The 24,421-nt window shown below is 36.3% G+C and overlaps 1 protein-coding gene across 4 annotated transcripts in view; it reads left to right on the top strand.

Annotated features, from left to right (window-relative positions):
• Nucleotides 1-24,421, top strand: part of LNPK (lunapark, ER junction formation factor) — a 91,279-nt gene that overhangs the window by 49,173 nt on the left and 17,685 nt on the right. For all 4 annotated transcript variants that reach the window (XM_066345589.1, XM_066345586.1, XM_066345588.1 and 1 more), the window contains one exon: nt 7,186-7,398. In XM_066345589.1, the coding sequence (XP_066201686.1) occupies nt 7,186-7,398 (213 nt within the window). The remainder of the gene's footprint in view (nt 1-7,185; nt 7,399-24,421) is intronic.

Below are 24,421 nucleotides of genomic sequence, written 5' to 3'. Positions count from 1 at the left end.
AGTTTCATACCATGTGGCGTGATTCCTCTTTGTTCTTTCTCTAGATTGCTGTGGTTATTTGGGTTCTTTTGTGGTGTGTTTGCATAGAAGTTTTTGGAATATTTGTTCTAGTTCTATCAAATACGCCATTGGTATTTTGATAGGAAATGTGTTGAATCTGTAGATTGCTTTGGTTAGTATGGACATTTTATGATGTAAATTCTTCATATCCATGAACATGGTATATGCTCCCACTTATTTTTATCTTCTTCGGTTTCTTTCTTCAGTATCTTTTACTTTTCTGAGTACAGGTCTTTTACATCCTTGGTTAAGTTTATTCCTAGGTATTTTATTCTTTTTGAAGCAATTGTGAATGGGATTGTTTTCTTAGTTTCCCTTTCTGGTAGTTCATTATTGGTGTATAAAAATGCAACTGATTTTTGGATATTTATTTTGTATTCTTTACTGAATTCATTTATCAGTTTTAGTAGATTTTTGGTGGGATCTTCAGGGCTCTCTATATTGTAGTATTTTGTCATCTGCAAATAATGACAGTTTTACTTCTTTCTTTCCAATTTGGATGCCTTTTATTTCTTGTCTGATTGCTGTGGCTAGGACTTTCAGTGCTATGTTGAATGAGAGTGGTGAAAGTGGGCATCCCTGTCTTGTAATTTTTTTACCTGTTGAGTATGATGTTGGCTGCAGGGTTGACATATATGGCCTTTTTTACATTGAGGTATGGTACCTCTATTCCCACTTTGCTGAGAGTTTTTATCATAAATGGATGCTGTATTTTATCAGATGTTTTTTCTGCATCTATTGATGTGATCATATGGTTATTATTCTTCATTTTGTTTATGTGGTGTATCACGTTTATTGATTTGTGGATAGTGTACCAGCCTTGAATCTCCAGAATAAATCCCATTTGATCATGGTATATGATCTTTTTAATGTATTACTGGATCCAGTTGGTAATAATTTGTTGACTATTTTAGTATCTGTGTTTATCAGGGATATTGACCTGTTAATTTCTTTCTTTGTAGTGTCTATATCTGGTTTTGGAATTAGGATAATGCTGGCCTCATAAAATGAGTTTGGGGGTCTTTCCACCTTGAATTTTTAGGACGTTTGGTAAAATTCCCTAGTGATCCCATCCAGTCCAGGACTTTGTTTGTTTGGAGTTTTTTGATTAAGGGCTTAATTTTACTAGTTGTAATTTGTCTATTCAGATTCTACCCAGTTCAGTTTTAGAAGATTGTGTTTCTAAGAATTTATCCATTTCACCCAGATTGTCCAATTTATCGACATATGGTTATTTGTAATATTTTCTTACAACCCTCTTTATTTCTTTGGTATCAGTTGTTACTTTTCCTTTTTCATTTCTGATTTTAATTATTTGAGTCCTCTCTTTTTTTTTAACTGATGAGTCTGGTTAAAAGTTTGTCAATCTTGTTTATTTTTTCAAAGAACCAGCTCTTGCTTTCATTGATCTTTTGTATTGTTCTTTTAGACTCTTATTTCATTAATTCTGCTCTTACTTTTATTGTTTCCTTCCTTTTACTCACATTGAGCTGTATTTGTTGTTGTTTTTCCGAATTCCCTTAGGTTGTTTATTTAAGGTTTTTCTTGTTTCCTTTTTTTTTTTTTTTTTACAGAGAGAGGGATAGATAGGGACAGACAGGAATGGAGAGAGATGAGAAGCATCAATCATTAGTTTTTCGTTGTGACACCTTAGTTGTTCATTGATAGCTTTCTCATATATGCCTTGACCATGGGACTACAGCAGATGGAGTAACCCCTTGCTCAAGCCAGCGACCTTGGATCCAAGCTTGTGAGCTTTGCTCAAACCAGATGAGCCTGCGCTCAGGCTGGCGACCTCAGGGTCTTGAACCTGGGTCCTCTGCATCCCAGTCCGATGTTCTATTCATTGTGCCACCACCTGGTCAGGCAAGATTTTTTTTGTTTCTTGAGATAGGCCTGTGATGCCATGAATTTCCCTCTTAGGACTGCTTTTGCTATGTCTCGTAGATTTTGGGTTGTATTCTCCTTTTGAGTTCTTCCTTGATCTCATTGTTAACCCATTCATTGTTCAGTAAAATGTTATTTAGCCTCCATGTCTTTGTGTGTTTTTAAGTGTTTTTTTTGTGATTGATTTCTAGTTTCATACTCTTATCGCCAGAGAAGATGCTTGTTATGATTTCAGTCTTCTTAAATTTATTGAGAATTGTTTTGTGTCCTAACATGGTCTGTTGTAGAAAATGTTTAATGTGCACCTTAAAAGAATGTATATTCTGTTGCTTTGGGGTGAAATACTCTCAAGATAACAATTTAAATTCATGTGATGTAGTGTGTTATATAAGGCTACTGTTTTCTTGTTGATTTTCTGTCTGGAAGTTCTATTCATTGATGTCTGTGGGGTGTTAACATCCCCTACTATTACATTATTGCTGTCATTCTCTCCCTTTATTCTATCAAGATTTGCTTTACATATTTAAATTCTCCTATGTTGGGTACAGATATGTTTTTTTTTAAATTTTTTTTTACTTTATTCATTTTAGAGAGGGAGAGAGAAAGACAGAGAGAGAGAGAGAGAGAGAGAGAGAGAGAGAGGAGAGAGAGACAGGGGGGAGGAGCTGGAAGCATCAACTCCCATATGTGCCTTGACCAGGCAAGCCCAGGTTTCGAACCGGCGACCTCAGCATTTCCAGGTCGACGCTTTATCCACTGCGCCACCACAGGTCAGGCGGGTACAGATATGTTTATAAGGATTATATCTTTTCTTTTCTTAGACTGCTCTCTTTATAATTATGTAATATCCTTCTTTGTCCTTTACTGTAGCCTTTGTTTTAAAGTCTGTTTTGTCATATGTAAGTATTGCTACTCCAGCTTTTATTCCTTTCCATTTACATTAAATATATTTTTCCATTTCTTTACTTTTAGTCTGTGTATTTCATGCTGGGGTAGGTCTCTTATAGACAGCATGATCTCATTTAATCTTTACAAGAACCTTAAGAGGTAAGTATTCTCATTATGAGGAAGCTGAACTGAGACATGTTATCAACTTGGAAAGGTTGCATGCCCATCTAATAGATAGGGTGTAGCCAAAATTTAAATAGAAACAGTTTGATCTCAGAGTGTATGTATGCTCTAGAAACTATCCTGTTTTATCCTTATTTAAAATTTTTCTTCCGTTTATCATAATATAATAGTTTTTAATCTTATTTTGATTTTAAAAGTATAGGTATGTCCTCATATTCAATGAGCATGATTTGATTAGTCATTGATAAGGACATTAATACATCCTCCAGTCAAGAATTGACCTTTTATACTTTTTAGGATACTATACCAGATTGACATAGAACACTTGGTAAATCTTTTTGGGAGACGCTATTTTATATTTAAATGCTGGAAGTGTTGAATATAACCAATAAAATTACCTTGTTGAATACTAGAAACTTTTTGGAGTGGTAACAGTACAAGGCATTTGTGAGTGGAAAGTGATTAAAAGTTGAGAAATCTTAGATATTTTAACTTGAGACTAACAGAATATTTTATAACACTTTACCAAATATAGATTTACTGTATTGCTAGCTATTTTTAACTAGTGATATTGTAACTCTTTTTTAATTTTTTTTATTAAGTGGGAGACAGGGAGCAGAGAGACAGACTCCTGCATGCACCCCAATTGGGACCTAACCGCAAGCCCTCTGTGGGGCGATACTCTGCCCATCAGAGCATTGCTCTATTGATTGGCAACTGAGCTATTTTAGCACCTGAGTGGAGGCCTTGGAGTCATCCTCAGCATCTGGGGCCAACTTGCTAGAACCATTTGAGCCATGGCTGCAGGAGAGAGAGATAGAGAGAGAGATATGGGGGAGGTGAAGGGTGGAGAAGCAGATGGTTGCTTCTTCTGTGTGCCCTCACTGGTATTTGAACCCAGGACTTCCACATGCCAGGCCAGTGCTCTACCACTTAGCCAACTGGCCAAGCCATAAGTCTTTTAAAAAATGTAAGTTTATTGGGGTGACATTGGTTAATAAAATTATAGGTTTCAAATGACAATTTTATAATAATGAATCATCTGTACATTGTTTGTTCATCACCCAAAGTGAAGTCTCCTTTTCTCACCATTTATCCCCATTTTACCCTACTTTCCCTCTGGTAATCACCATACTGTCTTTGTTACCTGCTTTTCTATATCACTTTCCCCACTTTGTCCGCCTAAATTTAAATTTAGAAATTATTATGCCAAGTTTCTTTTACGGAATGCTAGACATGGTGTTTTTTTCTTACAAGTTATAAATCTCACCAATCAGTAACACATAAATGATGTTAAAAGTGTGCTTTGGTTAATTTTCACTGGGTAAATGCACATTAAGAGGAAGCAGTCTCAAGTCATTGTCCAATAAGTGAAAAGATAATAACTACCTTTATTATAGTCTAATAAATGTTAAACTTTATCTGGAAGAAAATGTCTTCTTTTGAGTTATGTTTTTTATGAAAATCAGCTAAAAATGATTTATAATACAGGCAGTCCCCACATTATGAATGAGGTACTCGGTTCTGTAGGTTTGAAAATGTTTAAGTATTTATATGCACAGAACGGTAAAAATACGTACTATGTTAAGATGAAAATCTGTCTGAGTTGTATTTAATATGTAAATATACCTGTTCCAACTTCCATACAAATTCAACTGAAGAACAAGCCTACAGAACCTATCTTGTTCATTACCTGGGGATTACCTTACCTGTATTTGATACCTTGTTTTTTAAAATTAACAAGTGATAACCTTAATATGATTTCATTGATCTAAGTACCTTTTGTACCATTTAATGACTTTCCTAATTTGTCACTACTTTCAAGGTGTTCCTTGTGATTATTAAGTGACCAGCTAATTTGCAGGAGATGTTAGGATGTAATTAGTTCAGGTAAAATCTGAAATTTTCTATATAAATTGCATGGGAAATAGCCAAGTATAAAGGCAGTTCCATTTATATTGTGTAATGATGGCATGCTTGAAATTTATTATTACAGTTGCTAGGTTAGAGACTACATTAAGAATCAGTAGAACATTAGTTGGTCCCAGTAATTACAGTTAACAGGTCATTTGAAAATACTTAATTGTGGCCTGGCCGGTTGGCTCAGTGGTAGAGCATTGGCCCGGCAGGTGGTTGTTCTAGGTTCGAATACTGGTCTGGGCACACAGGAGTGACCATCTGCTTCTCTACCACTTCCCCTTACTCTCTCTCTCTCTCTCTTTCTCTCTCTCTTCCCTTCCTGCAGCCATGGCTCAGTTGGTTTGAGTGCATCAGCCCCTGGCACTGAGGATGGCTCCATGGAGCCTACAACTCAGGTGCTAAAAATAGCTGGGTTGCGAGCATGGCCCCAGACGGGGGTTGCTGGGTGGGTCCCGGTCAGGGCGCATGCTGAAGTCTGTCTCTATCTCCTCTCCTCTCACTTGGAAAAGAAGAAAAAAACAATTGCCTGACCTGTGGTGATGCAGTGGATAAAGCATCCATCTGGAATGCTGAGTTCACTGGTTGGAAGCCACGGACACATACGAGAAGCAACTACTACAAGTTGATACTTCCTATCCTTCCCCTCACCCTTTCTCTTTCTCTCCCTCCCCTCTCTCTCACTCTCTCTAAAAAAAAAAAAAAAAATAGATCACTTTCTTTGGTCTGGCCTGTGGTGGCACAGTGGATAGCATCGACCTGGAATGCTGAGGTTGCCAGTTCAAAACCCTGGGCAAGCTTGGTCAAGGCATATATGGGAGTTGATGCTTCCTGCTCCTCCCCTCTTTCTCTAAAAAAAAAAAAAATAACGTCTTAAAGAAAATACTTAATTGTCTGAAAATGCTGTCATCTGAAATAATATGTGTTTAATAAATGTGACCTATGAATTTACAGATATCTTATTTAATACTCATAAAAATTCTGTGAGTTAAGAATTGACTTTGTGAAGTTAATCCATCTAAAGTAATGTAGCAACAGCCAGGATTCTAACCAAACCTTTCTGACCACAGAACCCAGGCTCTTAACTAGTAGATTGGATTGTAGTTAACTAAAATCTGATGCTAGAGCTGTACTTCTTATTGCAATGAACTGTTTATGGAAATCTTTAACTGTCAAAGTTCAAATCTAAAGTAGTTTGCTTGTGGAAGTGTGCATTTTAGTAATGATGCCAATTAAAATTTAACTTCTTTAGTTTCAGCCTACTATTTCAAGATTTGCAATAATTTAATGTGATATGTAGAATTTAAAAGATACAATGTGCTTCTTTACTTGAGATGTTACCATCAACATTCAAGTAAGGTATTTGTGGGAATGGGGAATGATAGAATTGAGTTTTATGTTATTGAGTTAGTGGATTATAAAACTTTCTGTAAAGGGCCAGATAGTAAATAGTAAATGGCTTTGAGAGCCATATGGTCTCTGTTGCAACTACTCAACTCTTTTAAAGCAGCTGTAGACAGAATGTAAACAAAAGAGCACTGTTGTGTTTCAGTTATACTACAAAAACAGCAGTAACCTGGATGTGGCACTTTTGCCAACTCATTACAGAAAATCTTGTAATTTTTGCAACTAAATATAAAATTTATTTAGGATGATACATTATTTGTGCTAAATGAACAGTTTCCTTTACTGAATGTATTGGCAAAAATAAATTTACTAAAAAGACAGTAATAGTAAAAAGGTAAATGGGCATGGTACTTAATAGTAAAGACACTTTTTCAGAATTTCTATAACTATTTAATTACCTTATAAATTATTTGATAATTCCAGAATATACTTACTCGTTTCTTAGGGTTACCATTATTTTTATCTTGAGAAACATATCTGCAATTTTCACTAATTTTGATAAACTGTCTTTTCCTTCTTATAAATTAGGAGGATATTGTAAAAGACACGACACATAATTGGGTGATGATTTGAATTTATTTTGAGAAGTGGTATCAGTAGATAGACCGAGATTAACACTTGTGTAAATATATGCAGTTGACTTGTAAGTTCAGAAATGTAGTACTCTGTTATAGTCAGTTTTCACTGTTACATTTTATAGGTTTCTTATTACAAGCAATTTTGGCCCTGTAGGTACCTTTTGGTGATATAAAACTTTATAAATGTTAAGTAATACTTGTGGTATTGGCTAATGTGTTATATTGGATATTAAATCTAATAAATACTTTTTATTCTTATCCTCAGAGATTCGTCATAGAACTACAGCTCAAAGAAACCTTTCTCCAACACCAGCAAGCTCTAGGCAGGGCCCTCCTCCACAAGTTCCAGGATCTCCTGGACCAGCAAAGGACACTTCAGCCCCTGGTGGACCCCCAGAAAGAACTGTTACTCCAGCCTCATCATCAAATGTATTACCAAGACGTCTTGGATCTCCTGCTACTTCAGTGCCTGGAATGGGTAAACAGAGCACTTAACGTTATTTACAGTTTATATTGTTTTCTCTGGTTACCAATAAAACAGGCCATTTTCAGACAGTATGGAAGTGGCATTTCATTTGGAAATAGCAGAACAGTTATCTGATTAAGCAGGAGTTCCATATTCAATTAGCCATAACTCTTTACAGCTGGCACCTTGTGATACTGAAACCTATTTCTTGAGCTCATTTAACTGTTATGGCTTCTTTGTTTAAATGGCAATAAAACTTTGTAGTATTCTGTAGTCAACAGTATAGCATATCTTTTTATATTCAGCTTTAGAATGACTCCAGATTTATATAAAATGGGAGATAGAAGAGAACACTTTTGGAATATATTTATGTGTTTTGCTACATCTTTCACAGATATTTTTAAACATGACAATTACTTAACATATTTCAGGAAGACTGTTCCTTCTCTGTGGTATACAATACTACTGTTGTTAATATGGACTGGTATTAAAGTTTTCTTTTTTTAAGCCAAAGAATCTTAATATTTTCTGACAGATACTTTAGTCGTATTAAATTAACATGTTACCTTTACTACTGTTTTATTCTTTTGGATTCTCCTTTTTTAGTGTGGTAGATTACTAGGCTAAGATTCCATTTTCAGAGCATAATAGATTGTATTGCCCTGCAATTTTCTTTTGCGGTATGATTGGAACTCAGAAGTTCACTGCTTTAGCAGATCACATTATTTTATGTAAATTTCCTTGTTAGGTTCTTGAATGTAAATTATCTTACTTTAGGATATTTAATTTTAATTTAGATTATTTTGGTATTTTTATGACTAATTACTAACATAATTTATAATGATATTGAGGCTAATCAGTAGTTGGTATTGGGTATTCAGGGTACTTATGTAATAAAATCAATAAGCAATCTAAATGTTAATATCAGTCGATTTTTTTTCCTACCCTTCCCTTCAAAAAAAACAGCATAAGATTTAAGAAAACTATTAATTTATAAACATTATGAAATCTGCTGAAAATAAAATGTATACAAATCATAATTTTTTAAATAGTTGCTGAAAAAATACTTTTAAACTTGGCAATAATGATGTCCCTTAAGGTATTCATGTATTTTATGAAATTGAAAAAAATTAAATTGATTGAAAATTATTCATTTTTCAGTTATTATCTGACTGATTTGAGATACCCATGGTTTGTAATGTTCTTAGTTGTTTAATGAAATAACTTTGTTTTTCTTCTTTTTTTCCAAGTGAGAGGAGGGGAGATAGAGGGACAGACTCTTATATGCCACTCAACCGGGATCCACCCGGCAACCCCTATCTGGGGCTGATGCTCTGTCCATCTGGGGTTATGCTCGCAGCTAATCTGTTATTAGCACTGAGGCACAGGCTTCTTGGAGCCACCCTCAGCGCCCAGGATTGATGCTCTCGAAACAATCAAACTATGGCTGCAGGAGGGGAAAAGAGAGAGAGAGAAGGAAAAGGGTGGAGAAGCAGATAGTTGCTTCTCCTGAGTGCTCTGACTGGGAATTAAACCTGGGACATCCACCTGCCAAGCCAGTGCTCTACCACTGAGCCAGCCAGCCAGGGCCTGGAATAACTTTTCTTTGTGAGAATAAATGTATTATATACATTTGTGTATCTAGTGAAATAAGAACTTAGCAACTTACATAAAGTAATAAAACTGTATTCCACATGTAAGAATAGGGTTAGAAGAAATAATGGCCTAAATTTGTGATCATGTCAATACAACATATTTGACTAAAGTTTTTAATTATTTCCTGTGTAAAAGACTTTGTATTTAAGTTGTACATTGCCAAAAATATGAATGAGTTAAGTGATTTCTTATAGAGAAGATTAATAATTCATTTTTTCATTATGCCATATTTGTGGAAGAGAATCAATTTAATGTGTAGTACCACAGAGCTCCCATATGTTTGAAAATTAATAACCAGCAGGTACTTGATAATTTGCCAAGCTGTATAAAAATGACCAGTATTCCCACAATGATTGCTCTTGATGTTTGTATTAATTACTGTTATCCTTAACAGAATGAATATGAAGATGAGTTACTTTAAAAGTTCCTAAGTATATAAGGATTTTAATATATTTTTATGAAATCTGTTGTTTTATGTATTCAGATTCTTCTATGAACATTTTTATTTAAACATGTAGAAGTAAAATATTCTAGCAAAAGTTAAGCTAGCTTAAATGCTTTCAGAATCTAATTTGACATATGCTTATTCAAGTTGAAAATTTTATAAGTGGTGACAGTGTCTGCATTGAAGTCTATTTTTGGTGATAATGATTGAATGTTGTTAGTATAAGTAAACAAATAACATACTTGATAAAAGCAGAAAAATGTACTTGATTTGTACTAAGAACTGTTTCTAGAACCTAAATTTCATTTACTAATAGTTATAATTTTGATGTTATTTTCCCTTTTTTAGTTATTAACAGCTTTTAGATTTGCTTATTTTCAAAGAAAATCTTTTTCGTTTTTTTAAAAGAATATTAGAATAATATTTTTATCCTAAAGCGTATCTTGGATGCTTTAAAGTTTTTGTCATAGTCAATTAGAAAAAATTTGTATCCTTGTATTGCAAGGGTTGTTCCAGCAAGGCCTCATTTTGTTTTAAAGGCTTCTGTGAGGTTTCCATGTAAATCTCCATTTTTGCCCATCTTATTCTTATGTTTTATCTTGCCTGTTTTACAAAGGCAAACATCACATTTAATTTATCCTCCCACTTTCTTCTCACTGACTCTTCTATGTTGTCTCTCAATTCAGAGTATTTCCTGCAAACAGTTCTCTTTCACTTTTGAGAGATTGTGGGATAACAATTCATAAAGTTTGGATGAGTAACTCTTTATTCTTGTTGTTACTGTTTTTTATATGATGTAAATCATTAACTAAATTCTAGATTATTATTCTAGTCCTCACTCTTCATTCCTCTCTTCTGATATTACCTAATTTATTATCTGAACACAGTATATTTTTTCATTTTAGGTCTTTAGTTTCCATCAGCACTGTTTTATAGTGTTCACTATATAGGTTTGCACATTTTTTGTTAAATGTACATCTAATTACTTTACATTTTTGATCAAATTGTAAATGGTATTTAAAAAAAACGACGTCCCATTGTTCATTGTTTGTATATAGAAATACAATTGATTTTTGTCTATTGATCTTATAGTCTATAATTTTGTTAAGCTCATTTATTCTAAGAGCTTTTTCATAGATTCCCTAGTATTTTCTACTAGGACTATCAAATTGTCTGTGAATAGAGACAATTCTACTTCTTTCTTTCTAATCTTGATTCCTTTTTCTTGCCTTATTACACTAGCTAGAACCTTTAGTACAATATTGACTAGAAGTGGTGAGAGCAGACATCCTAGTGTTATTGCTGATCTTAGGAGGGAAGCATGGTATTAGCTACAGTTTGCTGATTTTTTATGGATAAGATTTATCAGTTTTCAGAAATAGAAGTACCTTCCTATTACTAGGTAGCTGAAGGTTTTTATTAGTAATAGACTGGATTTTGTCAAATGCTTTTTTGCATCTTTTGAGATGCTTAAATGGAGTGTTAGGTTTTTTGTTTGTATTGTTTTGTTTTAACATGTTTATTTAGTATAAATATATTGATTGATTTTTAAATGTTAAACTACCTTGCTTTTCTGGAATAAATCTCACTTGGTTATAATGCTTTATTTTCTGTATATATTGCTGAAATCAGTTTACTAAAATTTTGTTTAAAATATTTTTACATCAATTTTTCTTAAAAATATTGGCCTATTGTATTTTTTTTCTTGTAATGTCTTTGCCTGGTTTTGATATCAGTGTAAAACTGACCTTATATGAGTATACCCTTATCTTTAATTTTAAGGACAAGTTTGTGTAGAATTGATTCATTTCTTTTTAAATATTTAGTAGAATTTACGATTTGAAATATCTTGGCATGTTTTATTTGTAGAAGAATATTTTTAATAAAAAATTTAATATTTTTTAAAGAAAAATGATGAATATCTCTCATGAACATAGATGCAAAAATTCTTCTTTTCTTTTTTTTACAGAGAGAGAGAGTCAGAGAGAGGGATAGACAGGGACAGACAGACAGGAACAGAGAGAGATGAGAAGCATCAATCATCAGTTTTTCGTTGCGACACCTTGGTTGCTCATTGATTGCTTTCTCACATATGCCCTGACCATGGGGCTACAGCAGACCAAGTAGCCCCTTGCTCGAGCCAGCGACCTTGGGTCCAAGCTGGTGAGCTTTTGCTCAAACCAGATGAGCCCGCACTCAAGCTTGCGACCTCGGGGTCTTGAACCTGGGTCCTCCGCATCCCAGTCCAACGCTCTATCCACTGCACCACCTCCTGGTCAGGCTATGCAAAAATTCTTAACAAAATTTTGGCAAGTTGAAGTTACATTTTTTTCTTTTAAAGATTTTATTTATTGATTTTAGGAGGTAAGGTAGACAAGTAGTTGCTTCATTCTGTTCATTGGTTGTTGTATGTGCTGTGACCAGGCAAGCCTCAAAACAACAACCTCAGGATTCCAGGTAGGCACTCTCTCTTCTGCGCCACCACAAGCTAGGCTGAATAGTTATTTCTTGTTGAGTGAGCTGTGGTAACTTTGTAGTCTTTCAAAGAACCTGTCTCTGTCATCTAACTTATAAAATTATTTGGCATAAAATTATTCACAATATACCCTTATTATTTTTTACTGTTTTTACAGTCTGGATTTATGCCACTTCTTTCATTCTTGATATTAGTATTTTGTATCTTCCCTCTTTTTTTTTCTGATAAGTCTGGCTAGAGGTTTACCAATTTTATTGCTCTTCTCAAAGATCCAGCTTTTCTTTATGATTTTTATAATTTGTTTTATTTATTTCCTCCCTGATCTTTATTATTTTTTATTCTATTTACATTGGGTTTTGTTTGCTCCTCATTTTAGTTTCTTAAGCTGAAAACTGATTTATGTATTTCAAACCTATCATCTTTTGTTTAGCGTTACAGGATTTAGTGTTATAAAATTTCCTCTAAGTACTACTTTAGCTGCATATACTGTATTTTTGGCTCCATAAGATGCACCTGACCATAAGACACACCTAGGGTTTTAGGAGGAAAATTAAAAAAAAATATTATGAGCCAAAAGGTGTGTTAAAATATTTAATAAAATACTGTATTTTTCGCTCCGTAGGATGCATGGGCTTTTTCCTTTCCACCTTTGGGGGGGAAAAGTGCATCTTATGGAGTGAAAAATATGGTAATAATTTGATGTTTTAAAATTCTTTTATTTATTTAAAAATACTTTCTAATTTTCCTTTGAGGTCTGGATTATTTATATATATATTATTTCACCTACAAATATTTGCAGGTTTTTCTGATGTCTTTTTGTTGTTGATTTTTTTAATTTAATTCTATTAAGACCAGAAAACATTTTGTATTATTTAAATCTTCTTAAATGTATTGAGACTTGTTTTATGTCTTAGAATATCATAATATGTAGTTGTGTACCACATAATGATGTTTTGGTCAGATATGATGGTGGTCCCATAGATTATAATGGAGATGAATTTCCTGTAAGAAATGGAAGCATATGTGCTTTAGGAGGAATTTTTTTTTCTTTGACAGGAACAATATCTGTTGGACTTGGCAATAGATTCCCTCTCACTCTCAGCACCTCAAATTTGACTGTACAGATTACATCCGTCAGTCAGCTACTGAACTGTTTCAGCACAGAGGAACTGGTTCCCCAGCACTCTATATTCAGAGGGCAGGCACCACAGCCCTCCCAGGTCTAGCTTATGGTGTTCAGAGTACATTGCTGTAAATTTTTTTTTTTTTTAAGTGAGAGTAAGGGAGATACAGAGACATGCACCCTGACCAGGATGCACCTGGCAACCACTGTCTGGGGCCGATTTCTGCCCATTTGGAGCTGCTGTCAACCTAACTATTTTTAGTGCCTGAGGTGGAGGCTCCATGGAACCATCCTCAATGCTTGGGGGCCGACGTGCTTGAATCAATTGAGCTATGGCTGCAGGAGGAGAACAGAGAGAGACAGCGAGAGGAGGCGGTGAGGGAAAAGCAGATGGTTGCTTCTCCTGTGTGCCCTGACTGGGAATCGAACTTGGGACTTTCACATGCTGGGTTGATGCTCTACCACTGAGCCAACTGGCCAGGGCTAACTGCTGTAAATATTTTGTTGAACAACTAAGATTCTGTACAAAACCACAAGTTCACAGGAGCTACCTTAAAAAGTATTAAATGCTGCTGTCACTTTAGTGAAAGCTTTCTGAGGTAGTGTGGAGCCAACCTGTCTCTGAACTTTAGAAATATTTTCAGGTCATAAGGATGTAAAGCGTAGATAAGTTTTATTTCTTCCATCAGTTCAATTCCATTGACCTTATCTGACAGTGCCCTGTGTGTCAGATAGGGTCAATGGAACCAAAAATAAATTTCCAAAGTAAAAATATTGAGCCCTCAATTCTGTATCCTTTCCATATTAAACATACTTTTTCCCTCTGTGAATACCATAAAGTTTCTTAATCTGACCACTGCTCCAATGTACAGTAGCAGAAACCACATTGCCATGACAATCCTTTATGTTTCTTTATCTCTTCATCTTGATTTCTTATTCCTACTGGTCCTTAGGCAACCTTTCACTCCCTCCTGACAGTCAGTGTTATGCTGATCTCTGCCTTACGCAGCCAGTTCCTCCTCAATATTTCCAGTTGTTCAGCTCACATCCCTGTTCATACAGCAGCATTGAGAGCTTTGGTGGTCTATTTCTGACCTGTTGTAAGGAAGCGAGGGGAGGGCTTATGGAACAGTGTTTATAAAGTCTAGCAGGCTTCCCCAAACTACGGCTCGCGGGCCACATGCGGCCCCCTGAGGCCATTTATCCGGCCCCCCACCACACTTCCAGAAGGGGCACCTCTTTCATTGGTGGTCAGTGAGAGGAGCACTGTATGTGGCGGCCCTTCAATGGTCTGAGGGACAGTGAACTGGTCCCCTGTGTAAAAAGTTTGGAGACCCCTGGGAATGTTTTAGGCCCTCACATTCACCCACCACTCATTCACTGACTCACCCAGAGCAACTTCCAGTCCTGTAGACTCCATTCATGGTAAGTGCACTCACAGGTGTACCATTTTTTTTTTATCAGTTACAGTTTTTCCATAGTTTTTCTATGTTTAGATACACAAATACTTACCATTGTGTTACAATTGCCTGTAGTAATCAGTATAGTAGTATGCTGGGCAGGTTTGTATTCTAGGAGCAATAGGCCATATTATACCATATAGCTTAGGTGTGTAATAGGCTATATACTGTCTAGGTTTGTGTAAGTGCACTCTATGATATTTGCACAATGATGAAATTACCTAATGATGCAGTTTTCAGAATGTATTTCCATCATTAAGTATGGCTGTATGCTGTTTCTGTTAGTTAGAGTGGCTATAAATGTCAATCAGGTCAAGTTGGTGGTAGGCAGTGTTCTATATTAACACTATATTATTACTGGTTTGTTGTCTGTTGATTCTGTAAACTATTGAGAGAAGACTGTTGAAATCTCCAATTATAATTGTGTATTTCTTTTTGTTTAGCTTTTGCTTTATGTAAGTTAAAGCTCTGTTTTGTTGCACACATATATTTAGGATTGCTATGCCCTTTTGATGAATTGACTCCTTTGTCACAAAATTACTTTTTTATCCCTGAGAACATCAGCCCAGCATATGGACATCCCAAGCTTGATTCCCAGTTAGGGCACACAGGAGAAGTGACTATCTGCTTCGCTTCCCCCCACTACTCCCCCTTTTATCCCTCTTTCCCTCCTGCAGCTAGTGTCTAGATTGGTTCGAGCATGGCCCCGGGCACTGAGGATGGCTTGGTTGATCTGAGCACATTAGCCTCGGGTGCTAAAAATAGCTTGGTACTTGAGCATCAGCCCAAGATAGTGTTGCTGGGTGTATCCTGGTCAGGGCAGAGGTGGGAGTCTGCCTCACTTTCTCCCATTCTCTCACTAAAAAAAAAAACCACCAAAAAAACTATTTGATATTAATACAGGCACTACAGGTTTCTTTTTGATTAGTGTATTTTATATGGATATTTTTTCTATCATTTACTGTTAACTTATTTGATGTTTATATTTCTTTTTATTTTTTATTTTTGTAAGCAACTTATGATACATCTTGCCTTTGTATTTATTCTGGCAATCTTTTTCTTATAATATGGGTGTTCAGGACACATGCATTTAATGTAATGATTGGTATTTATAGGTTTGAGTTTAAATGTTCTATGTGCTATTTTTTTTCCATTTGTCCTACTTGTTCTGTTACCTTTCTTTTCTTGTTCTACCTTCTTTTGGATTGAAGTTTTTTTATGATTCTATTTTATAGTTTTGTTGCCTTATTAGCTATATTGCTTTTATTGTGTGATTTTTAATGAGGAATGTGCAGTTTACAGTATATATCTTTGGTTTATCTCAATTTACCTGCAAGTGATAGGGAGGGTACCAGTCCACATAAAGTTTAAGAATCTAACAACAGTATATATACTTTCATTGATCTCTTCCTGGCCTTTGTGCTGTTGTAGTCATACATTTTGCTTCTACATATGTTGTAAACCCCGTAAAAAATTATTTTTTGCCTTTATGCCATCAATTATCTTTTAAAAGATTTAAATAATAAAAGTTTTGTATATTTACCCACATGGTAACCATTTCTGCTACTCCTCTTTCCTTTGTGTTGATCCAGCTTTTCATCTGGTATCATTTTCCTTCTGCTTGAAGGACTTCTTTTAACATTTCTTGTAGTGAAATTCTTCCAGTGATGAATTGTTTCAGTTTTTATGTCTGAAAAGTCTTCATTTTTGCCTTTCTTTTAAAATATTTTTTTCACTAATATGGAATTTTAATTTGATAGTTTTTCCCCCAGAACTTCAGTGTTTTATTGTCTTTTGGCTTGCTTATATTTTCTTTTTTTTTTCATTTTTAAAATTTTTTTAGTAATTTTAATTTATTGTGTTTATATAGATTCAAGTGTCCCACTGAATATATCTCTCTCCCCTACCTCCGTGTTCCCTTCAGCATCCCGTGTGCTGCCCTCCCCCTAACGCCTTCCCCCTTTCCCTCCAGCATTTGCTTTTGTGCTCTTTATACCCTGTGTTATGTGTATACAATTTCACCAATCTCTTTTCCTTTTCTGATCCCATCCTCTCATCCCCTTTCACTCTGACCGCTTTCCCTCTGGTCCGTTTGATCCCGCCTCTGTCTCTATTCCAGTCCTCAGTTCACATTGTTCATTAGATTCCTCAAATGAGTGAGGTCATATGATATTTTTCTTTCTCTGCCTGGCTTATTTCACTTAACATAATAGTTTCCGTGTCCATCCATGTTGTTGCAAAAGGTAAGATTTCCTTCTTCTTCATGGCCCCATAGTATTCCATTGTGTACCACAGTGGTACATTGTATATATGTACCACTCGTCCACTGACAGATACTTGAGTTGTTGCCTGATCTTGGCTATTGTAACAATGCTGCAGTAAACATTGGGGTGCATTTCTTCTTTTGAACCAGTGATTTGTTATTCTTAGGATATATTCCTAAAAGTGGGGTGGCTGGGTCAAAAGGCAGTTCGATTTTTAATTTTTTGAGGAATCTCCATACTATTTTCCACAGTGGCTGCACCAGTCTGCATTCCCACCAGCAGTGCAGGAGGGTTTCCTTTTCTCCACGCCCTCGTCAGCACTTGTTATGTGTTGTTTTGTTAATGAGCGCCATTTTGACTGGTGTGAGGTGGTATCTCATTGTGGTTTTAATTTGCATTTCTCTAATGATTAATGATGTTGAACATTTTTTCATCTGCCAATTGGCCATCTGTATGTCCTCTTTGGAGAAGTGTCTATTCATTTCTTTTGCCCATTTTTTGATTGGATTGTTTATTTTCCTGGTATTGAGTTTTACAAGTTCTTTATAAATTTTGGTTATTAACCCCTTATCAGATGTATTGTTGAATATGTTCTCCCATTGTGTGGTTTGTCTTTTTATTCTGTTCATATCATCTTTAGCTGTGCAAAAACTTTTTAGTTTGATATAGTCCTATTTGTTCATCCTGTCCTTTATTTCCCTTGCCTGTGGAGATAAATCGGCAAATATATTGCTGTGAGAGATGTTGGAGAACTTACTGCCTATGTTTTCTTCCAATATGATTATGGTTTCATGCCTTACATTTAAGTCTTTTATCCATTTTGAGTTTATTTTTGTGAATGGTGTAAGTTGGTGGTCTAGTTTTATTTTTTTGCGGGTAGCTGTCCAATTTTCCCAACACCATTAGTTGAGGAGACTGTTTTTACTCCATTGTATGTTCTTACCTCCTTTGTCAAGTATCAATTATCCATAAAGGTGTGGATTTATTTCTGGGTTCTCTGTTCTGTTCCATTGATCTATATGCCTGTTCTTATGCCAGTATGAAGCTGTTTTCAGTACGATGGCTTTGTAATAAAACTTGATATCAGGAAGTGTGATACCACCCACTTTATTCTTCTTTGTCAAGATTGGTGAGGCTATTCATGTTCTTTTTTGGTTCCAAATAAATTTTTGGAATATTTGTTCTATATCTTTGAAGTATGATAATTGGTATTTTAATAAGAATTGCATTGAATTTATAAATTGCTTTGGGTAATATAGACATTTTAATGATATTTATTCTTCCTATCCATGAACACGGTATATGCTTCCAGTTGTTTATTCCTTCCTTGCTTTCTTTTATCAATGTTTTATAATTTTCTGAGTACAAGTCTTTAACCTCCTTGGTTAAATATACTCCTAGGTACTTTTTTTGTTGTTGCAATATTGAAGGGAATTGTTTTCTTAATTTCTCTTTCAGATAGTTCATTATTGATATATAAAAATGCCTCTGATATCTGAATATTAATTTTATATTCTGCCACCTTGCTGAATTCATTTATCAGGTCCAGTAGTTTTTTGATTAAGACTTTAGGGTTTTCTATGTACAGTATCATATCATCAGCAAATAATGATAGTTTTACTTCTTCTTTTCCAATTTGAATGCCTTTTTATTTCTTCTTCTTGTCTGATTGTTGTGGCTAGGACTTGCAGAACTATGTTGAATAAGAGTGGTAAAGGGGTACCCCTGCCTTGTTCCAGATCTTAAAGGGGTTACTTCAGATTTTTTCCCATTGAGTATGATGTTGGCTGTGGGTTTGTCACAGATGGCCTTTATTATGTTGAATTACCACTTTGCTGAGAGTTTTGATCATAAATGGGTGCTGGATTTTATCAAATGCTTTTTCTGCATCTAATGATATTATCATGTGATTTTTCTCTTTTCTTTTGTTTATATGATGAATCACATTGATTGATTTGCGAATATTGTACCAGCCTTGCCTTCCCAGAATAAATCCCATTTGATGATGATGAATGATTTTTTTCATGTATTGCTGGATTCAGTTTGCTAATATTTTGTTGAGAATTTTAGCATCTAAATTTATCAGGGATACTGGCCTATAGTTTTCTTTCTTTGTATTGTCTTTGCCTGGTTTTGAAATGAGGATTATGCTCGCCTCATAAAAGGAGGTTGGAAGTCTTCTCTCTTCTTGAATTTTTTGAAATAGCTTGAGAAGAATACGAGTTAGTTCTTCTTTGAATATTTGGTAGAATATGCCTGGGAAGCCATCTGGCCCAGGGCTTTTGTTTGTTGGGAGTTTTTTGATAACTATTGCAATCTTGTTTGTTGTAATCAGTCTGATTAGGTTTTCTGATTCTTCCAGATTGAGTTTTGAAAGATTATATGTCTCAAGGAATTTGTCCATTTCACCTAGGTCGTCTAATTTTTTTGGCAGACAGTTCTTCATAGTTTCTTACAATCCTTTCTGTTTCTGTGGTGTCAGTTGTTACTTCTCCACTCTCATTTCTAATTTTACTTATTTGAGTCCTCTCTTTTTCTTGATGTGTCTGGTTAAAGTTTCATCAATCCATTTTACCTTTTCAAAGGACCAGCTTCGGTTTTATTGATCTTCTGTATTTTTTTTTAGCCTCTATATTATTTATTTCCTCTCTGATCTTTATTATTTCCTTCCTTCTACTTCCTCTGGGCTTTACTTGCTGTTCTTTTTCTAGTTCTTTTAAATCAGGGGTCTCAAACTCAACTCAGCATGTGGGCCGCAGAGCAAGATCACAACCGTTCAGCGGGCCGCACTAGGTCTACAAAAGGCAACTGTTACACAACACTTTTCTCACTGCAGTTGAAAAAAAAAAATCAGTACAACAAGCACAATCATACATGCAGTTTACTCAGTGTCACAAAACGACCAGAAACTGTAGTTCGCATCACAACTGCTGTTAACTAAGCTGTTATCTAGCTAGGATGCTAGAGAAATGAAAAATACAAGTAGGCCCCTAGGCTTACTTAATTTTATCCAAAATATTTTGAACTTCGTGGATTAGTCTGCGGGCTGCACAGAATTGTTCAGCGGGCTGCATGCGGGCCGCGAGTTTGAGACCCCTGTTTTAGATGCAGGGTTAAGTTGTTTATTTGAGCTTTTTCTTGCTTCTTAAGGTATGCTTGTAAAACTGAATTTATCTCTCAGGGCTGCTCTTGCTGTGTCTCATAATTTTTGAGTTCTTTGTTCATTTTTATTTGTTTAAAGGAAATTTTTTATTTCTTCCTTGATCTTACTGTTAACCTATTCATTATTTAATAACATGCTATTTAGTTTCCAAGTATTTGAATTTTTTTCAGTTTTTCTATTATAGTTGATTTCTGTTTTCATGCCGATGTGATCAGAGAAGTTGCTTGATATTTCAGTCTTCTTAAATTTATTGAGATTTGTGTTGTATCCTAACATGTGGTCTATACTAGAGAATGTACCATGAGCACTTGAAAAGAATGTATATTCTGCTGCTTTAGGATGAAAAGTTCTGAAGATATCTATTAAATCCCATTGATCTATTGTGTCCTTTAAGTCTACTGTTTCTTTGTCAGTTTTATTTCTTGAGGATCTTTCCGTTGATGTTAGTGGGGTATTGAAATCCCCTACTATTATAGTATTGCTGTTGATCTCGCCCTTTATTTCCATCAAAACCTGCTTTATATATTTAGGTGCTCCTATATTAGTCTCATAATGATTATACTTCATGTTGGATTGCTCCCTTTATCATTATGTACTGACCTTCTCTATCCCTTACTATAGCCTTTGTTTTAAAGTCTATTTTGTCAGATATAAGTATTGCTACCCCAGCTTTTTTTTCATTTCCATTTGCATGAAATATTTTTTTCCATCCCTTTACTTTCAGTGTGTGTGTATCTTTTGTTTTGAGGTGGGTCTCTTGTAGACAGCATATGTATGGGTCCTGTGTTCTTATCCACACAGTTACCCTATGTCTTTTGATTGGAGCATTTAATCCATTTACATTTAAGGTTATTATTGATATGTAGTTGTTTATTGCCATTTTATTCTTTAAATCTACATTCCTCTTTTACTAGATCCCCCTCCCATTTTTTTTGTTTACAACAGGCCCCTTAACAATTCTTGCAGCATTGGTTTGGTTGTAATGAATTCTGTGAATTTTTAATTTTTTTTTTCTGGGAAGCCTTTTATTTCTCTTTTAATTTTAAATGATAGCTTTGCTGAATAAATAAGTCTTGGTTGTAGGCTCTTATTTTGCATTACTTTGAATATTTCTTGCCATTCCCTTCTGCCCTCAACTGTTTCCATTGAAAAGTTGGATGTCATCCTTTTGGGGCTCCTTTGTAGGTGACTGCTTTTCTCTTGCAGCTTTTAGTATTCTTTATCTCTTAGCTTTGGTATTTTAATTATGATGTATCTTGGTGTATGTCTCTTTGGGTTCCTCTTTAATGGGATTCTCTGTGCTTCTTGAACTTGTATGACTTTTTGCTTTATCAATTTAGGGAAGTTTTTGGTTATGATTTCTTCAATCAGGTTCTCTATTCATTGTTCTTTCTCTTCTCCTTCAGGAACCTCTATTATGCAGATGTTGGTTCCTCTTCATGTTGTCACAGAGCTCTCTTAGAGTTTTCTAAGACTTTTTGATCCTTTTTTCTTTTTGCTGTTCTGCTTCTGTGCTTTCGTTTATCTTGTCCTCTAAATCACTGATTCCATCCTTTGCTTCATCCAGCCTACTTTTAATTTCTTCTAGTGTAGTCTTCATTTCTGATATTATATTTGTGATTTCTCTCTGATTCTTTTTTATGATTTCAGTGTCCTTTTTGATGCTTTATCTCTTTATTTAGGTCCTCATTATGTCAGTCCATTGTTGCTCTAAGATCCATGAGCATCCTAACAATCATTATTCTAAACACTGGATCTGGTGTCTTGGTTATTTCTATCTCATTCAGTTCTTTTTCTGGGGATTTCTCTTGTTGATTCATTTGGATTGCATTTCTCTGTCTTCTCATTTTGTCTCGGTATATACTGCTCCTTTGGATGTGCTCTTTGTGTAGCTAGCTGAGTATATAGGATTGGTGTTGTCTGCCTCCAGCTTTCAGTTCTTTTGTTTCTAGATCTTCTTGGGTTGGCCTTAGCTGTTGTTTTTAATCTGCTGTGGACTACTTGTATTGTGCTACTGCTCTTTTTACTATTGTGTCAGCATTTTCTGTGCCTTAGGTGGGTCAGGTGTGAGGAGTCCTTTCTTAAGCTACCACTCTAACTAGGGTTGTTAGGTCCAGAGCTGATGCTTTTTGTATCTGGCCACTGGATGTGCCAGCCCTGGACCTCCCTGGCTGAAACCTGGTGCAGACCAGTGGGGGATCACTCCTTATGACCAGTCCTGAGCAACCATAGAGCTACAGGCGATCCAGAATTTGTGGCTGCCTCTGCTGGACTCAGATGCCGTTGTAAATATCAGCTGCACTCCTAGGCTGGCCTTTATCTACTCTTAACCAGTGCGTGTGGCCTCTCTATTCCCGAGGTGTGATCTGTCTGCTGGCCCACCACTGTTGCCGCCTCCTTGGGCACTCAGGCACTGGCACTGCTGTGCATGTGGACTCACGGGCCGCAGGTCGGGCTGCCCCGTGGGCACAGGATGCCTCACTGGGCTCAGTCCCCTGCCACTGGTGTGCAGGCCCTTGGGCTACCCCACTGCCACTGCCACTGCCACATGGGCTGCCTCACCAGGTTCTGCCCCCCGCCACTGTGTGGCCTGAGCGCTGCAGCTGCAGCTTAGCCCTCCTGCCCTTGGGAGGGTACTCAGCAGTTTGGGAGGGGCAGTGTAGCCCAGACCTCAGCGCTCAAAACCTGTTTCCCTGATGTGCCTCCTGCTTCTAAGCGATTCTTTGCACTGACTGGAGCAGGAGAGCCTCTGGTAGGGGGGGTAATTGCTTCCCTTTGCTGGCATTGGTTCACCCAGGAAAAATGGCTACTTCACAAGGGTCAGGGTGACTGTCCCCTGCAGTCTCTCCTTGTGCCCCCAAGACTACACTGTCCTCTCACAACTCTAGTCTTCTCGGAGGTCCCTGCTCCCGGGCGTAAGTGGCTGTGAACAAGGTTTTCTGCGCAGTCCCTTTAAGACAGAGTTTGGGTTTGAGAGTTCTGTCTCCCTTTTGCAAATAGTAACCCGGCTCTTTTTTTTTTTTTTTTTTTTTGAATTTTTCTGAAGTTGGAAATGGAGAGGCAGTCAGACAGACTCCCGCATGCGCCCGACCAGGATCCACCCGGCATGCCCACCATGGGGTGATGCTCTGCCTATCTGGGGTGTTGCTCTGTTGCAACCAGGGCCATTCTAGCACCTGAGGCAGAGGTCATGGAGCCATCCTCAGCGCCCGGGCCAACTTTTGCTCCAATGGAGCCTTGGCTGCAGGAGGGGAAGAGAGAGACAGAGAGGAAGGAGAGGGGGAGGGGTGGAGAAGCAGATGGGCGCCTCTCCTGTGTGCCCTGGCTGGGAATCAAACCTGGGACTCCTGCACGCCAGGCTGATGCTCTACCACTGAGCCAACCGGCCAGGGCCAGTAACCCGGCTCTTATTTCAGCTAAGTACTGTCTGTACGCCTCCTCTAGTCTCTGGGGTTCTGGTTCTGGAGTTGAGGACCCACAACTCTCTGGGCAAACCACCCCACCATGAGAGACCTTCCAGGCCGCCTCTTGCTCCTGGGAGCAGGGCAGCCCTTTCTGTGTCTCCGCCCTTCCTACCAGTCTCAGTGTGGTTTCTTTGATGATGCTTGGTTCTAGATTCCTCTTAGTTTAGTCCAAAGTTGGTTTTTCAAGATGATTGTTCCTAAATTGTAATCCACTTTGGTTCTGGGAAGTGGGAGTTGTAACATCCACCTACTCCATTGCCATTTTCTCTTCCTCACTGGCTTGCTTATTTTTCTGATGAGAATTGTGCTGTCATTCATCTGTTTCTCTGTACGTAATGTATCTTTGCTGACTGCTTTTAAGATTTCCTCTTTATCACTAGTTTTAAGCAATTTGAATATGCTGCATCTTGTTGCAAAATTATGTTTCTTGTGCTTGAAGTTTGTTGATATTTTTGGATCAGTGGGTTTATAGTTTTCATCAAATATGGAAAATTTTTGTGCATTATTTCATCAAATATTATTTAATTTACCTTCTCTTTTGTTTCTGGACTCCAATTATATGTATATTAGACAGCTCACTGATGAGTTTTTAATTTCAAAATATTTTTAGTCTTTGTGTTTCATTTTGTATGGTTTTGATTGCTATATCTTTATCAATTTTTTTTGTAATGCCCCAACTGCTGTTATCACATCTGTGGATTTTTCATCCTAGATGTTGTAGTTTTTATCTGCAGAAGTTCAGTCTTGGTCTTCTACATTTTTTTTTCATTTCTCTACTTAATATTAAATCTTTCCTCTAGATTTTCAAGCATATGGGATATACTCATAAGTGTTTTAATGTCTACTAATTCTATTATCTGTCATTTCTGTTTCATTTTTTGTTGATTTTTCTCATTATGGGTTGTATTTTTCTGCTTGCTTGGATGTTTAATAATTTTTTATCTGATGCCAGACATGAGTTTTTACCTTATTGGATGTGGGATG

The sequence above is a fragment of the Saccopteryx leptura genome, chromosome 7, assembly GCF_036850995.1.
Source record: "Saccopteryx leptura isolate mSacLep1 chromosome 7, mSacLep1_pri_phased_curated, whole genome shotgun sequence".
Classification (NCBI taxonomy): Eukaryota; Metazoa; Chordata; class Mammalia; order Chiroptera; family Emballonuridae; genus Saccopteryx; species Saccopteryx leptura.
Note: the sequence above shows the minus strand (reverse complement) of the source record. Positions and strands in the feature narration are given on the sequence as shown.